The sequence below is a fragment of the Camelus bactrianus genome, chromosome 4 (genome assembly GCF_048773025.1).
Source record: "Camelus bactrianus isolate YW-2024 breed Bactrian camel chromosome 4, ASM4877302v1, whole genome shotgun sequence".
In the NCBI taxonomy this organism is placed as follows: Eukaryota; Metazoa; Chordata; class Mammalia; order Artiodactyla; family Camelidae; genus Camelus; species Camelus bactrianus.
In genome coordinates this window covers 47,382,106-47,405,352 of record NC_133542.1, presented here as the reverse complement: position 1 = coordinate 47,405,352, position 23,247 = coordinate 47,382,106, and the positions used below count along the sequence as shown (strand labels likewise).

Here is a 23,247-nt window from a genome sequence, read left to right as displayed (position 1 = left end):
AGTCTAATGGAACTGGCAACAGGAAAAGGAACAGGGCTTTAGCAAGAGGATGTTTAAGGGTCATGAGATAAGATGGCACCAGCCACCTGTGTCTGAACATCTGAAAGTCTAGGATGCAGTATAGACTTAAAGCTAAAGTTCTATATTGACTATAACTTAAAAGCTCTGCTGGGTTCCAGAAGGACTTAAAAAGACTGACACTACCTTGGCCCTTCACTAATTTTTGAGATAATGACAATTTACAAATACTGATGAAAGATCTTCTGGCTGGCGGAGAGCTGAAAAAAAGTATTTTTAGAGTTAGCAGTTACTCTTACTAGATCATTTGTGATACAGAGGCACAAATTAATGCTATGCTAAGAGATACACACAGATCATTATACTTCCTTGGGATAAAACTCTGACTAAGCTTTCTAAAGAATGCCTTTTAATTTTCTTTCCTTCTTGCTGTCATTCTTAGATAGAAATGTACCATCCCTATATCTGAGATTCTTTGGAAAACTCTTTAATCAAAAAAGGAAAGCTTACCTGAACTTGATGTAGTTCTTCTTGCTCTCAAAATGGGATAGCTGCCTACTTCTAAAGACTTGGTTAAGTCAAGATCATGCAAAATCAAAAGATATCCGGAGGACGTTGAGATCAACATTTTGGAACAATCTGGTGTTAATCTCATTCGCATGAGAAAACGTGTGTGAAAGAATTTCTTATGCGGACACCCATCTTCTGTACACCTACCGAAGAAATCAACAAAACCTAGTTATCATAAATAAAAGTACTCGATGATAGTCATATTTTTGCCCTTCAAACTAGAATTGATACTCAAGGTGTACTCAAAGACAAGAAATTATTTTGCTTACCATTCCTTCTTTCATCTTAAACTTTTTTTTTAGATTATTCTTTCTGAAGTATATTAAGTAAGACTTTGTTGAGGTAAACTCCCATTTTTTTATTCTGAAAATCTTTCACTCTTTTTGATTAAAGGCTTAACTGAGCCTATAACTTTAGATTTCTTTCTGAATGTTGAGAATAGTATTCCAGAGCTCTGGCTTCCATTGTTGCTATTTTTATGTCTAATTGTTACTTTGAATAATTTTTTTCCCTTGGCTGATCTTTGTCTTTGGAGTATTGCAGTTTCAGTCTGAAATGTGTAAACTTGGATTTGTCTACACTGGGATTCATTTGACTTTCTAAATCCTAAGATTCATATCATTCATATATTCTGGAAAATTCTCCATCATTATCCCAGTATTGCCTCTTGCCTATTTTCTCTATTCTTTTGGAGCTCCAGAAAGACATCTGAAACATTCCCATTTGACTCTCTTTGTCTTATAACTGCCCTTTGATGTTTTCTATTCCTCATTTCTTTATGTTGCATTCTGAGTAATTTTTCAATATCTATCTTAATCTATTTTTTTAAGCTGTGTCTAATCTGCTACTTGACCAGTCCTATGTTTTTATAAATTTCCATAATTGTATTTTTTCACTTTGCTAAGTTCTGTTTGGCTTTTTCAAATATGTCGGTCTTTTGGATAGATTTTTATTCCTTGCCTATGTTTTTTATTCCTCATTTTATTTCCTTTTTTGTAATTATTTTTAAATGGTGAAACATATCATACCTACAGAAAAGTACATAAATAAGACATACGTATAAAGAAAAATGAACACCTGTGGTGCATCATCCATGTTAAGAAGTAGAATAGTAGCAGTACTTTAATAAAAGTGCCTTGCTTCTCTCCTGTTGCATCCTTCCGTCAGCATGCAGTGCTTCAAGTATTTGACAGTGTCTTTTTTTTTTGATCTCTCTGAGGCTATTGATAGGTTTTTTTTAATTTCAAGTTTTCTTCTCCCTATGTAGTCTCTACTTTTTCCAAAATATCCCCCCATTTGTGTAGGTCTTTATATTAGAAGCTTTTATCAACTGTTTGATTACCTTTGGCTGTCTGCTCATAATTAAGAGTGGAGAACTAAAAGTTGACTGGGAAGGGTGAGTGCAAGGGTAGGGCTTGAGCTTCACTAAAGAGAATGAAGCTATTTTTTGAGGAACTCCTAATGTCAGTATCTTTTGTTCTTTAACCAGAAGGCTAAAGATCTCTGAATTCAGTATTCAGTGTGCTATGGTCACTCAAATTCCCTGATTTTGGTAAGGTACCCAAGCCTTCAACTGTGTCTGGCATCCTTTTATAAAGAGATTTTCTGTTTTACTCTTTAGAGAATAATATTCAAATCTTTATATATTACAATCCTTAGTTATTTTACTGTACCAGCTTGGACCCTACCTCCCTCCACCCCAAAACAATAGTGAACAGCAATAGTGATAGAGTACGTTCTCCTCCCTATTTATAGAGAAAACTTCTAAAGTTTCACCATTTAAAAATGTGCTATCGGTTTTAGTGCAAACTTTTGATGAGTTTCCTTCTATCTAGTTAATTAACAGTTTGGTTTTTCTAAAACAGTTTTATTGAGGTATAATTTACATAAAATAAATTCACTAATTTTAAGTGTACAGTTAAATGATTTTTAGTAAATTTACAAAGTTGTGCTGTCATCAACACAATCCAATTTTAGAACATTTTTGTCACTCTAAAAAAATCCCTCCTGCCCATTAGCAGTCACTCCCCTTCTTACTCCCAGCCACAGGCAACCACTACTTTCTGTCTCTATAGATCTGCCTATTGTTGACATTTCATATAAACAGAATCATGTAAGAAGTTGTCTGTTGGTTTGGCTTTTTCACTTAGCTTTTCTTTGAGTTTCATCCATGTTGTAGCACATAAATAGTACTTTGTTCTTTTTCACTACCACATAGTATTCTCTTGGATAGGTATATCACAGTTTGTTTATTCATTTACCAGTTGATAAATATTTGGATTGGTTCTATTTTTTGCTATTATGAATACTACTCCTATAAGCATTCTTTGTGTGGACATGTATGTTCATTTCTCTTGGGTAGATATCTATAAGTAGAATTGCTGGGACATATGGCAATTCTATGTTTAACATTTTAAGAAGCTACCAAACTATTTTCTAAAGTGGCTGTACCATTTTACATTCCTACCAGCAATATATGAGGTTCCAGTTTCTCCATACTCTTGCCAATATTTGTTGCTGTCTTAGTAGGTGTCAAGTGGTGTCTTATTTGGGTTTTCATTTGCATTTCCATTAAGACTAATGATGTCAAACATTTTCTTATGTGCTTATTAATCATTTGTATATCTCCCTCCAGGAAATTTCTATGTAAATTTTGGTCATTTTAAAATTGGGTTTTTGTGTTATGTGTAAGTGTGATTTTTATATATTAATTTTGTATCTCTTATGACCTTGATGAACTTACTAGTTCTAGTAGTTTTGTGAATTCAAGATTTTTTCTATGTAAGGTCATATCTTCTACATAAGAAAATAGTTTTAATTCTTTCTTTCCAATCTGTTATTTTTCTTGACGGATTGTACTTCCAGTGCAATTGCCCCTCCATCCAGTACAATGTTAAATAAAAGTGGTGAAAGCAGACATCCTTGCCTTGTTCCCAGTCTTAGGGGGAATGTATTTAGTCTTTCAACATTAAGTATGATTTTAACTGTAGGTTTTTCATAGATGTCCTTTATCAGGTTGAGGAAGTTTCCTGTTCCTAGTTTTATTTCAAATGGGTATTGGATTTTGTCAAGTGCTTTTCCTGCCTTTATTGAGATGATATATTTATAGACTTTATTAATGTGATATATTAATTGATTTTTAGATGTTAAACCAAACTTGCCTGTATTCCTGGAATAAATTCGACTTTGTTGTGACATATGATCCTTTCTATATGTTGCTAGGTTTGATTTGCTAGTATTTTGTTGAGGATTTTTATCGATTTTTTTTGAGGGATATTGGGCTGTAGTTTCCTTTTCTTATTATGTTTGTCTGGTTTGGTATCATAGTAATTACTAGCCGCAAAAAATGATTTGGGAATTGTTCTCCCCTCTCTTTTCTGTAAGAGTTTGTGAAGGACTGATATTATTTATTCTGTAAATGGTAAAATTCACCAGTGGAGCCTTTTGGGCCTGGGTTTTTTATTGTGGGAAGATTTTTAAATTACCAGTTCAGTTTCTTTATTTGCTATAGATCTGTAGGTCTACAGATTTTATATTTGCTCTTGAGTCAGTTTAAGTAATTTGTATTTGTTTATCTAAGTTGTCTAATTTGTTGCCATAAAGTTGTTCATTATATTCCTTTGTAATCCTTTTAATTTCTATAAGGTTGATATTGTCTCCTCAACACCACTTTTTGATGGGGGAAGTAATTAGATTGACTTATTTACTTTTAGAGGTGGTACTGGGGATTGAACCCAGGACCTTGTGCACAAGACCTTGTGCATGCTAAGCTTGCACTCTACCGTTTGAGCTATATCCTCCCCCTCCCTTTTTTTGTTTTTAATTATGATTGAATGTTGAATTTTATTCTTCAGTTGAGACGTCATATGGATTTATCTATTTAAGCTGTTAATGTGATAAATTAATAGAATTTCTATTAATAAATATTTTCATTCCTAGAATAAACCCAACTTGGTCATGATCTTTTAATTAATATCTTACAGGATCCAATTGCCCTTTTTCAGACTATTCACGTCTCCATTCATATTACACAGATTGACCTTTCAAATTTAGGCATCAAGCTTCATATCTGAGGTAATGAGAATTCCATTTTTCTGGAATCTAAACAATTTAATAAAATTGTAATGTTCTTTTTCTTGTAATATTTGGTAGAAGTCACCTGTAAAACTGATAGCTGCTATTTTATTAATAGATAGGTTTTAATTGGTATTTTTCATTTCTCTAATGGCTAAAGCAGAGGTGATATTCAGAATATTTAAATAACCAGCGCTGCATGAAAACTAGTCAGTCAGAGTTGATGCAGGTGGCAGTGCTGGAACTGGGTTCTGGAATTACTCTACTATGTAAGGGGGACTGTAGCTACTAGATCATAGGGACATCTTGAGGGAGGTATCCCTAGCAGAGGGGCCTGGGTAGCTAGAAGGTGCCATGATATGGCACCTGGGGGTGATTCAGGATAGTGACTATTCATCAGTTAGTATGGAAGAAGTTCAATCTTAACAACCGTTTCAGCTGAACCAGTGCATAATGGTTAAGTATCAGTCCTGGTAACAGGTCTACTTCAGGTTTTTTATTTCTTCCTTGATCAGTTTTGCAAAGGTGTATTTTTTTGAGTAAACTATCCATTTCATCCAAGTTTTCAAGTATTTTGACATAAAGCTGATCTTGTTATCTTTCTCTATATTTTTTGTCTCCTTTCTCATTGCTAAGATTATTTATTTGCATCCTCTCTTTTTTCTCTTGATGTCTCTTACCAGAGAATTGCATATTCAATTAGCTTTTCAAAGAACAGGCTTTAAAAAAATCTTTATTGTACTTTCATTTTCTATTTCATTAATTTCTGCTTTGATCATTTTCATACATTTACTTTCAATGGGTTTACCCTTCTTTATCTTTTTCCAATTTTTTAAGTAAGATGTTTAGTTCATTAATTTTCAGTTTATCACTATGATTTTTTTCTTAATGGTCGCCCAACATGGGAATTTTTTTTACCTGTGGTTAAATTATACTAAAGTCAGGGAAAATGGTTTGTCTGATAATTCTTTGATATTGGTTGAGACTTACTTTGTAGTCCAATACATGCTCAATTTTTGTACATGTTCAAAGTTTGCTTCAGAGGATGTATTCACTATTTGGGAACAGAATTCTACATATGCTTACTAGATCAAGCTTATTAATAAAATTAAAATTTTCTAATAGACTTACTAATTTTTAGTCTATTTTATCTATTAGTAAGTGAAACAATGGTGTTAATATTTTCAAGAGAGATGGAGGTTTTTTTTCTTGTCCATTTGTGCTTTTTATGGTTTGAGGCTGTTATTAGAGACATATAAGAAAAGAATTTTTATGTTCTAGTGAAATAAACCTTTTAATATAATACCTTTATCACTAATAATGCTTTATGCCTTAAACTCTATTTTGTCTTCTATTAATGTAGATAAAACTTTTTCCTTGCTTGGATATGCTTCTTACAAAGAGCATATATATAGTCTGTTTTTGTTTTTCAGTCCAATCTAATACTATCTATTAACTAGGTACATTAATCTATATACACTTACTATAATAATTATTGATATTTGGATTATCTGCCTACCATATTTTTGTGCTTCCTAATTTACCTTTTTGTTGTTGTTGTTGAAGTATAGTTGATTTACAATGTTGTGTTTGTTAGTTTCAGGTGTACAGCAAAGTGACTCAATTATATATAAAATTATTTTTCAGATTCTTTTCCATTATAGATTACATTATATATTACAAGGTCATATTGAGTATAGTTCCCTGTGCTATATAGTAGTTTCTTGTTGCTTGTTTTTTGTTGTTGTTGTTTTTTTGCCAGCAGACATTATCTATATTTTTGCTCTTTCCATTGTTCTTTCTTCCCTCTTAATGTTCCAAGAGTGCTGCTTTTATCATTTTTGTTTAGGAAACTTACTTCAGTCATTTTTTAAAAAGGCTGGCATCTAATTCTCTTAGTTGTCTTTCATCTGAAAATGACTTGATTCCCTTTCATTCCTGAAAGATGTTACCACAAGATACAGTATTCTGGGTCAATAGTTCTTTTCTCTCACTACTTGAAAAATGTGTGTCACTTCTTTCTGGCATCCATGGTTTCTGATGAGAGCTTTTTTTTTTTTTTAATTAAAAAAAAAATTAAAGTATAGCTGATTTAGACAACTTGTTTATTGATCTTTTTCTTTTTAGATTTTATCCTTCTACTAATTTGGAAGTTATCACTTGTAATCTTACTAAGTTTTATTTCTAACTAAAAATAATTAGCTCTAAATTTGAACAGGTATGCTTGTCTTAGTTTAAAGATAATCAGTAGTTCTATGCTTTGCTCAAACAATATGATAGCTAGAAACCTTTAAGACTGTCCCCTCTATTTTTACATATAAGCTCTAAAAAGAATATTTCAGAAATGATCTTGGTGTATTACTGTATCATCATTTCACCAAAGCTAGCAACAGGAATATTTCAATTATTTCTCAAACTTCAACTCTTTAGATTCTATATAAGGAGATATTCTGTTGATGTGTTTCACAACACAGGCATTACTGACATTTTCAATGGGATGACTAGTCAGTCCACTGGGCAAACTGTTCCATGCACTGCAGGATGTTTAGAAACTCTGGATCCCTGTTGACTAAATACCGGCAGAAATCCTCTCTTCTCTTGTAGTGACAACTAAAACTGCACCAAACATTCCCCTAAGGATCAGTACCACTCCAACTGAGAAACTACTCTTTTAATGCATGAAAACAAAGTGCCAAAATTACAAAATAAACAGATTTAGAATTAAAGGGCCAAAGACTGCAAAACATTTCAGTTCCACAAAGGAAACAAAAATATTTTTCCTTAAATTCAGGAAACTCATAAACCAGTTTTCATCATTAATTATACTACTTGATCCCCTTTCCACATAATTTTTTTCAAATATTTTAGTCACAATATATGACTAAGTGCAAGTAACAACATGGAATCACTTCCTGGTTGTTTTCCCAAAGCCAGTTTTTCTCCTAAAGAGATATGAGAGATAAGACAGAATGCTGAATTTGTTTACCATCTTAAAAAATTTTTTTGTTGTTCATAATCCAACATGGTTTCCTATTCACAAACCTGTTGGTGTCCCAAATAATGACATTTCCATCAAATCCTGACGTTACTAAGAGTCTTGTATTAGTATCATATTCGATGTTCTTCACCCAGCTAGTGTGACCATGTAAAGTGCATACTTTGGTGTTCAATTTTCTCAGATCCCATAGTGCTATTGTAGTGTCATCAGAGCAGGTAGCAAACAGCCGGTTATCAAGAAATCTACAAAGCAGAAAAGAAAAACTAGTTTATTTAATATCTTATTAAAGAAAACTTGAGAAACAGTCTCTGTATTACCTAATGAAGAAAACAAACCAAAAAAGGACTGTAAACTCACTGTATAAACCCAGCAATTCTGATATATAATAAATAGTAAGTATAATTCACATAATCATAGAGGATACTATGATTTAATGAGGGCCACGTTGCAGTTTTACCCATTTGCTTTACATTATTGATTTTTATTTGAAACTGGAGATAGGGGTGGGTGTTTGGAGAACAGTGCTAGAGAGAAGGAACTTTAGAATCTGTATAGGAAACAAATGATGAGAAACAATTTAATAGGAGACAAGAGATTTTGAAGACTTAATTGCCATGGGAGACATGTTAAACATAAAGTTATGAGAAATATTTACTCTGCTACAAATAGCATCTCTTTCAATTTAGAGTACATTTCTATACAGAATACAATTATGTAGAAAACTTGCTATTAAAATGCCATAATTTTTAATCTATTAATTCAAAGGCATTCCCCAATCTCACTTCTAGGACAACCTAGAAGAAAGTGACAAATTCTTAGAAAGTACAATCTCTCAAGACCGAACCAGGGAGAAATAGAAAATATTAAACAGACCAATTGCCAGTGATGAAAGTGAATCAGTAATTTTAAAACTCCCAACAAACAAAAGTCCAGGACCAGATGGCTTCACAGGTGAATTCTACTAAACATTTAGAGAAGAGTTGACACCTATCCTTTTTTAACTATTCCAAAATATTGGAGAGGAAGAAACACTTCCAAACTCATTCTATGAGGCCAGCAACACCCTAATATCAAAATCAGACAAAGCTATCACAACAAAGAAAAGTAAAGGCCAATATCTCTGATGAACATAGATGCAAAAATCCAACAAGATATTAGCAAACTAAATCTAACTGTACATTAAAACAATCAAATATGATCAAGTGGGATTTATCCTAGGGATAACAAGGATTTTTCAGTATTCGCAAATCAATCAATATTATGCACCACATTAACAAACTGAAGACTAAAGACCATATGATCATCTCAATAGATGCAGAAAAAGCTTTTGATAAAGTTCAAATCCATTTATGATTAAAAACTCTTCAGAAAGTGGGCACAGAGGGAACATACCTCAACATAATAAAGGCCATGTATGACAAATCCACAACTAACATCAAACTTAATGGTGAAAAGCATTTCAAGAAGCATTTTAAGAAGACAAGGATGCCCTCTCTTGCCACTTTTATTCAACATAGTATTGGAAGTCCTAGCCACAGCAGAGAAGAAAAAGAAGTAAAAGGAAGTGAAACTGTCACTGTTTGCAGAGGATGTGATACTATGCATAGAAAATCCTAGATACTACCAGAAGACCACTAGAGCTCATCAATGAACTCCATAAAATTGCAGGATACAAAATTAATATACATTGCTATACACTAACAATGAACTATCAGAAATTAAGGGAACAGTCCCATTTGTCATCACATCAAAAAGAATAAAACACCTAGTAATGTATCTGCCTAAGGAGGCAAAAGACCTGCACTCAGAAAACTATAAGACACCAATGAAAGAAATTAATGACACAAACAGATGGAAAGATACACCATGTTCTCAGACTAGAATAATTAATACTGTTAAAGTGACCATACTACCTAATGCAATCTACAGATTCAATGCAATCTCTATCAAAATACCAATGGCATTTTTCATAGAACTAGAACAAATAATTTCAAAATTTGTATGGAAACACAAAAGACCCCAAATAGCCAAAACAATCTTGAGAAAAAAAATAACAGAGCTGGAGGAATCACACTCTGACTTCACGCTATACTACAAAGCTACAGAAAACTGGCACTCGTACTGGCACAAAAAACAGACATATAGATCAGTGGAACAGAATGGAGAGCCCAGAAATAAACCCACACACTTATTGTCAGTTAATCATGACAAAGGAGGCAAGAATATACAATGGAGAAAAGACAGTCTCTTCAATAAGTGGTGCTGGGGAAACTGGGCAGATACATGTAAAAGAATGAAGTTAGAACATTCTCTAACATCATATACAAAACTATACGCAAAATGGATTAAAAATCTAAATGTAAGACTGGATACTATAAAACTCCTAGAGGAAAACATAGGCAGAACATTCTTTGACATAAATCGCAGCAGAACTTTTCTGGATGTTTCATAAATCAAGGGAAACAAAAGCAAAAGTAAACAAATGGGACCTAACTAAACTTAACAGCTTTTACACAGTAAAGGGAACCATTAATAAAATGAAAACACAACCTACTGAATAGAAGAAGATATTTGCAAATGGTATGACTGATAAGAGGTTAACATCCAACATATATAAACAGCTGATATAACTCAACATCAAAAAAGAAAAAAAACCACACGTACACAACCTGATTAAAAAAATGGGCAGAACTGAATAGAAATTTTTCCAAAGAGGAAATGCAGATGGTCAACAGGTACATGAAAAGATGTTCAACACTGCTAATCATCAGGGAAATGTAAATCAAAACCACAGTGAGATATCACTTCACACCAGTCAGAATGGCTATCATCAAAAAGAACACAACGATTGCTGGCAAGGATGTGAAGAAAAGGGAACCTTCATACACTGTTGGTGGGAATGTAAACTGGTGTAGCCACTATGGAAAACAGTATAGAGGTTTCTCAAAAAACTAAAAATAGAACTACCATATGACCCAGCAATTCCCCTCCTGGATATAAATCCAAGAAAACCAAAAACATTAATTTGAAAAGATACATGCACCCCAACGTTCATAGCAGCATTATTTACAATTGCCAAGATATGGAAGCAACCTAAGTGTCCATCAACAGATGAATGGATAAAGATGTGACATATACATACACACACACACACACACACACACACACACACACACACACACACACACACACACACACACACAGGAATACTACACAGCCGTAAAAAGAATGAAATTTTGCCATTTGCAGCAACATGGATGGACTCAGAGGGCATTAAGCTAAGTGCAATAAGTCAGACACAGACAAACAGTATATGATATCACTTATATGTGGAATCTAAAAAATACAACAAACTAGTGAACGAAACAAAAAAGCAGACTCAGATATAGAAAAACTAGTGATTATCAGTGGGGGAAGGGGAAGGGACAATACAGGAGGGAAAAATGGAGTTCTTATGAAATCATCTGTGTGAAGCTTTTGAAAGTTGTAAGGCACTACAGAATTTAAAGAACTTTTCATTCCATTTTTTAGAAAGGAAAAAAGTCATCATTTCTAATCTACTAATTCAGAAGAGTTATTCCCCAAATAATCTCACTTAACGTTTTATTAGGACCACTCAAGATTACAAAATAGACACAATTAAAATACTCTATAGTTCAGATTTTTATTTTACACTAATTTCTCAATCCTAGTGAAAATATATTTTTATACAAATACTAAAAAAAAAATAACAACCTACCTATCACATTTTAATTTCTGCCTAAATCAACATTAGCATGCCTTCTCTTAACATATGCTGTTATATATAACTTCCTAATCTCTTGCAGATTAAATGAATTCTGGAGCTTCTTCCAAGATAAAATTATATGTAGTTATTTTCTATCAGAAATCAGTCTCAGTATGCACAAACACCAAACATCATGGCCTTCCTGAAACTTAACGTGATTTTAAAATTCCAGGCTTCTTGACCTGGATAACACTTCCTTTCTTTTTAATAGTGAGCTATTATCCACTCCCGGTAGCCTTCTCTCTCTGTCCAGCCTGGGCCAGATTTGCCAATTTTCTAATCTCCCAGAGCACTCTACACTTCTATCGTAACACCTAATATTATAGTGTAAGGAATAACTTTATAATGCTATAAACTCCTTGAAGGTAGGGGGAACCTATCTGCATAGTTCAGGATTAGATCTGCAGTACTCAATGCATGCACTGCAAATCACAAATATTTATTAAATTAATGAATGAGGTAGGAGTTCACTGACTAGTGGAGAAGACATTATAAATACAGTTAGACAAAATAAATGTGTGGAATAAACAAAGAAAAGAGGATGATTAGGAAAGACTTCACGGTGTTGTCATTTGAACTGAATTTAAAAGATGAGCAAGAACTTCCTAAGTGGCCAAGGGGTAAGCAAAGTTACAGAGATACGTATGGGGATGGTGCACTTTGAGAGTCAACAGTAGTCAGAAGTGCTGTGTGTGGAAAAGTAGAGATAAGCAGAGAATATATCATGAAATTTTTTTTATAGTGATGCCCAATAACTACTTCTTAATTACAAATACATGCCCACTGAAAATATTTTTTAACAGAAAAAAATCCACCACCAAAAACAACCATAGTTTTGATACTTAGCCTAATTCCTGTATTTCAAGCCTAAAATTATTTCATAAATATTTTGCCATGTCATTAAAGATTAACAAAATAATTCTTAAGGGCCGAATAGCATTCACTGTATGAATGAACCATAATCTTTTTTCTTTTTTAAACCAACATACAATTATTAGATGTTTAGATTGCTTCCAATTTATTACTATTAAGAAACACTATGATGAACATCCTAACAGCCAAATATTAATCATATTCCTAGTTATTTTTCTAAGTACATTTCCAGAAAAATATATTGCTAAGTAAAAAATTTTTTTAAATGTAAGGCTTTTGATACATATAGCCAAATTGCCCTCAAAAGAACATACCAATATCAAGTTCCACCAGCAGTTAGGAGAGTGTCCATTTCTCCAGACCCTTGCTACACAGGTATTTTTTTTAATTCTGCTAAGTGCTAGGAAAAAAATATCATCTTGTGTTAGGTTGAAACTTCTATTTTTAGTAAAGTTGCACCATTTCATATGAATTGGAGTATTATATTTCTTTTGGGAATTGCTATTCATGTTCCGTGTTGATTTTCTTGCAGTATTATTTTTATTATTGAATTATAAAATCCTTTTATAGTGAGTATAATATACTTTAGTTTTTCAAATACAGTATTTTGAATATGTTTTCTATACATTTCTTTCAATTCGGTTTATATATTTTCTTACCATACAAAAAAAATTTAATTATTGTATTGTCACATCCATTTTTTTCCCTTACAGTTTTACGTTTACTGATGAGGCTTTTTAAAGTAAAAATATTTCAGTGACTTCCACATCTGACAGGAACTATACGATTGAAAAAAATACAAAATGACAAAAGGCTACTGGAAAGTCAGTCCAACTTTTAAAATAAATTGATCATCATAAGAACATCTTTATACATTGAGTAATTTAGGAAAAAATAACTAAGATATTTTATTTAGTATACAAAAATACTTAATGCACATATGGATTCAAAACCCCAATGGGATTACACTGCTGTAGGCCACAGTGGTTCACCCTGAAAAGTTTTAAGCAAGAGAGTGACATGATTGGTTAAGAATTTCAGAAGGCTCTCTGACCTGGGTTCCAAAACTCTCAGATTCTCATAAAAAATGAAGTGGAGGATCACTTAAAAATTATAAAAATTTCAAAAATTTTTGTCAATAAGGCCACTGAAAACAATTACCATTGTTGTATGAAAGGATATTTTAATACCAGTAATGTAGAAAATATAATGGAGCAAAAGCTAATAGATTTGAATTGGATTAGTTTAATGAAAAATTCAATATTTTGACTTTAGTTTTCTCATTTGTGCCTTAAAGTATTACCTGTTAAAAATTTTGGTATTGGAGAATCACTGGTAAAAAGAGTAGAGTAGATAAATTATAGAAAATTAAGAATGTAGACTAGGAGACCAGTTAAAGCACCTACAACAATTCTTATCCCAAAGTAAGAAGACACTGAAAATGTAGTGTTAAGTCCTTAGAGTTCTGGCCCAGTCCTCTCAAATTAAAATTTAGTCTAGCCTAATAATAATTATTAAGTATTTTTAACTCTATAGTCTCCAATAAGCAGGAGACTCTCCACACACTGATATCTATGAGTTTCTGAATTATAGGCCTTTTCTATATGTCCCCCATTAAACCCCAACATATGACTATAACAGCTCTGGATAAATTGACATCTGGATGAATTCAGGTCTTCATTATCAAAGGATGATTGGTAAAGGATAATAGCAATTGAAATTGAATTTTCTTAAAACAGGTACCAACATTTCATTGTACTAGGAAAAGAAAGTGTTGAATCTTAAAAAATAAAACCTTAAAAATCATGAAAATAAGCCTTTTCATATTTATTTAACTATATGCAAATCTCAGAATAAGAATAAAGTGTGTGGGTTTTTTGCATAATCTTTCCAATGAAATTATGACAGCAGAATACCACATCCTTACTTCATATCTGAATTTTGTATTATAATAAAAAAGGCCATTTCTGTATAATATTCAGGGTCTTTATCAATTTTCCCAAAGCCCTTTCCTTAGTCCTATAAGAAAACCATCTAATTCTTTGAAGTTTCTATCATGTCATCATTTCTGTCATTTTCTTCTAATTGATAACTAGTCTAACTCTATCAGATCCTCATTTGCCAATGATTTTATATGTAATTGACCAGTTCTCTAACATCACTCTCAGGGCTTTACAAAATTTTACATCGTTTGAAACATCAGAAATTTCATGTTCCCTGTGATAAGCACTGTACTTATGTTATATTGTTTGAAATATAACAATCAGGAAAAGACCAACAAAGACAGTGGGGGGAAGGCAGATCCTGGAATATTTAAATAGGCACTAATTTTTAAACTACCATATCGCTAAGAAAATATTCTTACGACAACAGCAGTTACCCCTGTAACCTCACAACCAGGGGACCTGGATTATTAAATGGATTCTTGAATCCTCATACAGAGTCCTCATGAATGAGAAGTAAGCCTGTATAATGGGCTTAAGAATTTAAATTGTATATATTTTTCCTTTTATATGAAGCAACAGAAAACACTCTCCATAACTATCAAGATAAGCAAATCTCAAAACTGAGAAATGAACTAGAAGACTTATACTAAGTACGTGCAAAATTACTATCTGGAACAAAACCAGGAAATGCATGTCTACATCTCTGAACAGTGAAGCAAGGTGGTCTAATGAAACTGAGTATGAATTCCAGTTCTACAACTTACTATATATAAGACCCTGAGCATATCTTTTTATCTGAGTTGCAGTTTCTTCATTCCTTATAATGGGTACAATACCTGTCTCATATCTGGATACTGTAAGGATTAAACAACATAATGTATTAAAAGTGCTTTGCAAAAGGTTTGGCACGTGGTAGGCACTCAAAAAATGAAAGTTAGTATTATTAATAAGTAATGCACACTGAAGCTCATGTCGGAGGACCCTTGAGATCCTCACTCAAAACACTTAAGTGACATGTACTTTTAAATAGCTTCAAAATCTGTTCTTCTAACCAACAGATAAGCAAATTCAAATTTGTAGGTGTTGGGTAGTAGGGCAGGCACACTGATAGCAGCAAATGAGAGCTGATATTGATAAAGAACACAAATTCTAACAACAGATTAGTCAGAGATCATTTTGATTAGGGGCAAACCTTTGACATGTCTTTTTAAGATAAGAAAATTTTAATTGTAAAATATTAGAAACATAAAGAAAATTATGAAGAATATAACAAACACCTGTGATACCCACCACCCAGCTTTATCAAATTTTAACATTTGGTTATCTTTCAGATTTTTTCTGAACATTACAAACACAATTGAAGTACCCTGTATATCCCTCCCCAATCCCATTCCCCTCCCTCCCTCCCTCTCCAGAGGGAACCACTATCCAATTGTTGTCACTCCCCTTGCAAGTTTTTAATACTATGAATTCATAAATATGTATCCATAAACAATTTATAGTTTTGTTTTGCATTCAATTTATTCTGTAAATATTTAATAAGCACCCACTACGTGGCATAGTTCTAGGTGCTGGGGATAGAGCAGAGAACAAACAAATACAGGCCCTCATCAAGTTTATGTTTATATATTTTAAAATTTTATATAAATGGTATCACACTGTACAGCTTATTCTGTAGTTTCCTTTTCTGGCTCGACCCTGAATTTCTGAGATGCATCTCAGATACTGATGCTTCTAGTTCATTTATTTTAACTGATGTATAGTATTCCATTGTGTGAGTATATAATTTATCTTCCCCTTAATGGAGATTTGTTTCCAGCTTCTGTTACTAACAATGCTATAATGAACATTCTTTACACATCTCCTTGTTCACATGTGCTTTATTTCTTTTAAACAACTGTTTTCAGTTTTACCAGATATTGCTAAATTGCTCAAAATAATTTTACCAATTTATACTCCATAATAATGCCTAAGAGTTTCTATTTCTCAACATTTTCACCAATACTTTATATTTCTTGTTATTTTTATTTGCATTTCCATGATAACTAGTAAGCTTGAAAAATCTTTCCATATTTACTGCTCATTTTAGTTTCTCTTATGTAACTCTCTGCCTATTTTGCTCCAGGGTAATTGTTTTATATATTCTGAATACGAATTCTTTTTTTGGCTATGAGCATTGAAATGGTCTTCTCCCACTAGTCTATAGCTTATCTTCTCACACTGTTATGTCTATAGTTACAATGAAGTTTTAAATTTTAATGCCGTTGAACTTACCAACTCTTAATGGTTTATGCTTTTCGCGTCTTAAAAAATCCTTTCTCATACTTAGAACATAAATATATTCTCTTTCTTCTAAAACTTTAAAGATTTGCTTTCATAATTAGGTCTTTAAGTGGCAGTTATTTTTAGCTATGGTATGAGACAGAAATCTGATTTTCTTTTCTTTTTTCATATACATAGAACCAATTCTCTTTTCCATTTCTCCACACTGGTTTGTAATGCCCCTGCTGTCATATAGAAAATTTTCATATATGCATGGGTCTGTTTCTGGAAGCTCTATTCCATTCTATCAGTCACTTAATCTATCCCTGTCCTAAGACTATATTTGATATCTGGAGAAGTGAGTACTCCTATCACCTTAGTCATCTTCAAAATTGTCTCAGATATTCTTGGCACTTTGCTGTTCTATATGAATTTTAAAATCAAGTTTTTAAAAAAAATGTTGGTATTCTGATAAAAACTACACTAAATTCATAGACTAATTTGGGAAGAACTGACTTCTTTATAATACTGAGTTTTCTCCTCTCAGGGAAGATTTGCATTTGTTTTTGCAGGTACCTGGCAGCACTACCAACCTGGATCTAACTTAAAATTGCTGGCTGGAGGGTTTTGGGCCATATGGTAGTGTGAAGCTGCATGAAGGCTGGCTTGTGGTTGGTAATTCAGAGATTTTCTGACATCCCTCTATCCAATGCCAGTCTAGATGAACAAGGTAGTTTATTACTAGATCATCTTTATGCTGAAAGTACAGCCCTCTGGAGTCCTCAGCCTTATTCAGAGTTTTCTACTAGACTTTTCCTCACTAGAATTAAGTCTCCTGTTCTTTGTACTCCCCATACCTGTCAAAACAAACTCAAGAGTCACCAGCATTTGGCAGATGCCTCCAGGGTAAAGCCAGCTGAGTACGTGTTTACTTCTTTGCATTCCTGCTTCCACTTCATTTTTGCCCCTAGGATTGATTCGTTTCTATCAGCTCAACTATAGATTAAAAAAACTTTTTAAAATTTATCCACCATTTCTATTTTTAGTAGAAAGGTTGTTCAAGATATTTTAATATCTTCTACAGCCTAATTTTTATCTGCTAGATTTACTAGTTTTGGACAGAACTGTATTAAAATCTCTTACTATGATTATAGACATGTAATTCCTTATTAGTCTCTTTTTGCTTTATATATTTCAAGTTGCATACAAGTTCAAGATTATATTTTCTTGGTGGATTTTTCCTTTGTTAATATGTACTATTGTACTTTATCCTTATTAAAGCCTTTGGTCTTCCATCTGTCCAGTAATGATAATCTACATCAGTTTTCTTTTCCCATTTCTAGGTAGTTTTATTTTTGCTATACTCTATAAAGAGTATATAGGTGATTTTGTTTTTTATTCAAATTGTCATCTCTGTGTCTTTTAATAAAGATCAATCCATTTATACTGTGAGCTATTAATATATTTGGAACTATTTCTACTTCTTGTTTTCTGTTTATCATCCCTTTCTTTTGCTTTTTAAATTTTTTAAGCTTTCCCATTAATCAAGTTTTCAGTATTCTCTTATCACACACACCCGCCCCCTGCTTTGCTAATGTGGAAGCTATAAACTGTATTTTTATTATTTTATTTTAGTGAGAATTTTTTTGGGGGGGGTAATTAGGTTTATTTTTTTTTAATGAAGGTATTGGAGATTGAACCCAGGACCTCATGCATGCTAAGAAGCACACAGTCTGCCACTGAGCTATACCCTCCCACCTATTTTACTTCAGTTTTTTTTCATCATATATATTTATTATACATTGTTCTGAAAGAGTCTGAAATTACTTAATATTTCTATTCTCTCCCTGAACATGATATGGACCTTAAATGTTACACCTTTTCACTGAACAAAACGCCCCCATAGATACAGCCTATTTGTTGTTACTATCCATAGCTACACTGTGCAGTTTGGTAACCATTAGCCACATGTGGCTTTCAAGTCCTTAATATTTGGCCATTCTGCATAGAAATGTGCTCTAAGTGTAAAATACACACTGGATTTTGAATATTTAGCGTGAAAAAAATGAAAGTAAAATATTTCAATATTTTTATCCTCATTACATGTTGAAATGATAACATTTTAGACATACTGGAGTAAATAAAATACATTATTAAAAATTAATTTCATGTGTTTCTTTTTTTAATGTGACTACTAGCAAATTTAAAATTTTAAATCATAATTATATTGGATAGTGCTAGAGTTTTCATCTTAACTTTGTTTTAAATGCACCCTCCCCGCCAAAAATTCTAAATTATTATCTTTTTGCTATAACATTTACCATTTCACCTAATTAAAATTCTTTATTTTAGAATAACAATTTACCTGGATATGAAATGGTACTGAACATTACTTTACCTTAGTATTTAAGATATTACTCCATTTTCTCCTAACATCAACTGTTGTTGATAAGAAATCTGTTACTTTAATTATCATACCTCTGTAAGTAATCTGGCTTCTAACTTTGGTAGCTTTTAAGATTTTCTCTTTATCTTTGATATTCTAGAGTTTCATCACAACCTGTCTAGATGTGGATTTATCTTTGTTTAACCCATAGGACATTATAGAGTTTACTTTCGATTCAAGGATTCAGGTCCTTCTTTAATGCTAAAACTTCTCAAACTTTGTGTCTTTAAAATTTAGTTCTCCTCCAATCTCTGCACTTCTTTTTTCTGTATCTCAATTAATCTGGGTAATTTTTTTAGTAGTATTTTCCAACCCTTTCTCTCATCAGTGGTGTAATGGGTAATATTCATCCCATCTTTTAAGTTTTTTTTTAAATATACCAACTACATTTTTAATTTACAAGAGTTCTAGTTGATTCTTTTCTACAATAACCTATTCTTGTTTCCATCTCTTTTGTTTCATAATTTTAAGCTCTCTATAAATGGAAAGTATCCCTTATTTCTTTGAGCATCCTAAAAATGCTTTAAAGTTTCTTCCAATCAATGGAATACTATGCAGCCGTTAAAAAGAATAAAATTATCCCATGGGTATGAATATGGAACAATCTCTAAATATGTCATTAAGTGAAAAGGTCAAGGCATATGTGTAGAATGCTACCATTTATATAAAAGTGTATGTATATGTGTATATGCTTGTACATGCATAAACTATCTCAGCATAGTAAGAAACTGGTAATAGTGGTTGCCTCTGGGGAGGGGAACTGGGTGGCTAGGGGACAGAGGTGGGAGATAGACTTACTTTTCACTGTTTACCCTTTTGTACCTTTGAATTTTGTACCACGTGCATGTATTACCTAGTCAAAAAAAATAAATAAAAGAATTCATTTTTAAAAATAAAGTCTTTGTTGGACTACTCCATAAAATTAATTTCATCCAGAGAAAATACCTATTCTAGTTACTGATTTTGTTATGATATTAATATCAGATGTCTTCATGAGTTTGGAAATTTTGGTTATAGGCTTACTTTGAGTAAGAAAGATTTTTAATTTCTCTCTCTCTTTTCCTATTTATGAGTTTATGGTTGCCCTCATTTTGATTTCTGGACCCCTAATCCACTACTAGATCTTTTAATGACATTAAGGCCTCCAGTTTCATGATGATATTGGAGCTATCACACACATACATTCAATCACTGACTCAGCAATGGCTTCATTCAATTCCTGGTCATGAGGCTGTGTATCAGCTAAAACCTATATCCCCAGGTAATTAATGGCTTTTTCCTTTTTTAGCTTTTCACAAGCGAGACAGACATTCCAACCAAATCCCTGGCTTCATGTAGTAATTCGGGCTCTGGTTCCTGCCTCACATAAAACACTTAGCATTTTTGATTCCTGACAGAAGCTAAACTACCACATGGCAGTGCCAGACTGAAAACCTAGAGGGTTTGTGGTTTCAACACTAACAGCTTTGTGTCCGTGTTCTGGTCTGGCCCGTAAAGATGTTTATGTTGTTTCAGAGCCTAGATATATTTTTTTGTGCTATTTAATCTACTGTTCTATATGTTTGGGGCATAGAGATTATATCAAAATTCAGTATGTCACCTTGACTAGAAGAAATTCCCTTATTTCTTTTTTTTGAACATTAAAAGTAATCACTATAAAATATAATCTCATTACATAAAATTTAGAAAATAGAAAATTACTAATAATCCATCCATTCTAACTTGTTCACTGTTAGCATTTTAAAATGTTTCCTTCTAAGCTTTTTCTTCTGCATCATATTTATACAATTTTTATCATGATTTTCACCTGTATTATCCCAAGCATTTGTTCATGTTGATATGTAGTCTCTGTGACCATCGTTTTAATGACTGCATATTAGTCCACCAAGCTGTTCAACTGTTACTTACTTCCCACATTATTGAGAACTTAAGGAGCTTCTAACAATGCTATAAAGAAGTTTTCTATGCATATGTGTTTTTTCCCCTCAATAGTTTGGATTTGAGGGCCAGTGGTGAAGGAGGCGAAGCAATGGGATGGCCATAATTCTATACAGATTATTAGCCCAAAGGTATTACAGGATTATCATGATACATGGCTGAGGTTCATAATGATGACCCTAATACATGAAGAGAAAAGGTAAAATCATATGGAAGTGAAAATGCATTTCAGAAAGATTCCAATCCAAAATGGTTAACAGTAAGTTTTGTAATTAAAGGGATAAGTTTCACAATTCACAAATGTATATCATCTAGCACTGCTGGACAAGGCATTATAGATTTTCACTAACTTCCAAAACAGAGTATTTTGGGTCACACTAATCAAGTTCACTTTTTCACTATAATACTAACCTTATATTATTTACACAGTCTTCATGAGCTTCAGAAAGTGTTTTTATGTGCTTTGAAGATATAGGATCAAAAAGAAGAACTTCAGTCTGTTCACAAGCAACTGTCAGCACTGACCTGAAAGCAAATGACACATTTCTCTTATTTAGTTTTTGAGCATTCTCTGGTTATTGATATTTATCTATTTGTAATTACATAAACTATAGATGAATAACCTCCTTTTGTCCATGTTAGTAACAAATATTTAAAAGTTCGACACTATTTGCTGTTGGAAGTAGTAGTAGGGAATGGTACTCTCATACGTTATGGTGGAGGGTAAGCCAGTGTGGTTTGTTTGAAGAGTACCATTATCTATCAAAATTTAAACATGCCTACCTTTCAACTCAGCAATTTTTTTCTGGAAATTCAATCTAGAGAAATAATCATTTCTAAATACAAAGAAGCATATATAAAGAGATACTTCATTTTAAGGAGAAATGGAAAGTAACCTAAATGTACATGAAAGAAGGAATGACATTATATAGTATATAATACTTTGCAATATGGTACTTTAAAAAGAAAGGGATGTTACATGGATATGAAGAATTCTAAAACATATTTTTAAATGAGAAAAGCTGGTTGCAGAAAAACATGCATAGATGAGGCAACTTAGGAAAAAAATCATATGCAACAAAATTACGTATTTCTTCATCAGTATCTATTAAAATGCTTGGAAGAGGTCTAGCGTATATCCTACTAAATCGGCTAGATATAGTCAAGCAATCTTTTCCTTTATGGATTTTTAGTTTTGTCTCTTGTTTCAGAACTTCCCTATTATGAAGTGTTTATATATATATTTAATGTGAACAAGTATCAAAACTTTTATTCAATTAAATTAAATGGTGAGGGAGCCAGTAAGATTTAATAACTGACTCCAAGGAGAGTTCAAAGAACAGACACGTATACAGGCAATCAAGAATGTTGAAATGAATTTGCTGAAACGATGCAAAACTGGTCAATAGCCAGAGGCAATCACTGACAATCACTCATCCCCCGCAACAATCACAGACATTACTATCATTTTTCTACAACTTACAGAGTTGAAAATTAGTTCAAGAACAATCAATAAAAGAAAATTCCTGGGAGAGAGCACCAGTGAGAATACTGTGATTATATTTTTACCATTTCCAATGCCTCTCAATGCGCCCATTACAAAAGGCTGAGTAAATCTATTAAAAGGGGTCAATCACCAAAGGTAATGTTTGATAAATTGTTACAAAAAGGGGCTATATTTTTATAAACCTTTTACAAATTCTATTTTGATTTCTGAAAATCTGTTGTCTTTTACTTATTTTGTTAAGTGTTAGTTTTCTGTGGGCACTGATCTTTCAAATTCATATCTAGCAAATGAAATGCTGAGTCTTTAAAACTGTAGGTCTTCCCAATTTATAGGCATTTTTACACTTTAAGATGAAAGTGCATAAGATAGAATTTTAAATAGCCAAACTTTTCTATTCAGAACAAAGTTTTAAGATAAAGTGCGACAGGGAGCTTTATTCAGTATCTTGTAATATTAATGAAAAAGAATATGAATACAAATGTGTGTGTGTGTGTGTATATATATATATATATATACACATTGTGCATTATGTACATTATGCTGTACACCAGAAATTGACACATTATAGCTGACTATACGCACTATACTTCGACTATACTTCAGTTAAAAAAAAATAATAATGCAGGGAAGGAAAAAATCTAGTAAATTGAAATCCTTTCCGTATTTAGTAATCACGAAATTATCCTTTAAAGGGTATCTGCATAAACCCTTTTGTGAGATATCTGGACTTCAAAAATTTAATATCTGAAGGATTTTTGTGTTGACTATCGTGAGTAAAGGTATTCAAATTAATATCTGTAATTTTAGAAGATATATTAATTATTATTT

The 23,247-nt window shown here is 32.4% G+C and overlaps 1 protein-coding gene across 2 annotated transcripts in view; it reads right to left on the bottom strand.

Annotated features, from left to right (window-relative positions):
- DCAF10 (DDB1 and CUL4 associated factor 10) overlaps positions 1-23,247 on the bottom strand; it is a 56,473-nt gene that overhangs the window by 11,477 nt on the left and 21,749 nt on the right. The window contains exons 2-4 of one of the 2 annotated variants that reach the window (XM_010952904.3): positions 21,324-21,437; positions 7,705-7,902; positions 529-731 (exon numbers count right to left, since the gene is read on the bottom strand). In XM_010952904.3, coding sequence (XP_010951206.2) covers positions 529-731; positions 7,705-7,902; positions 21,324-21,437 — 515 coding nt within the window. Of the gene's footprint in view, positions 1-528; positions 732-6,750; positions 7,903-19,772; positions 19,828-21,323; positions 21,438-23,247 lie in introns of those variants that run through there. The other variant, XR_012506432.1, reaches the window with a different exon arrangement.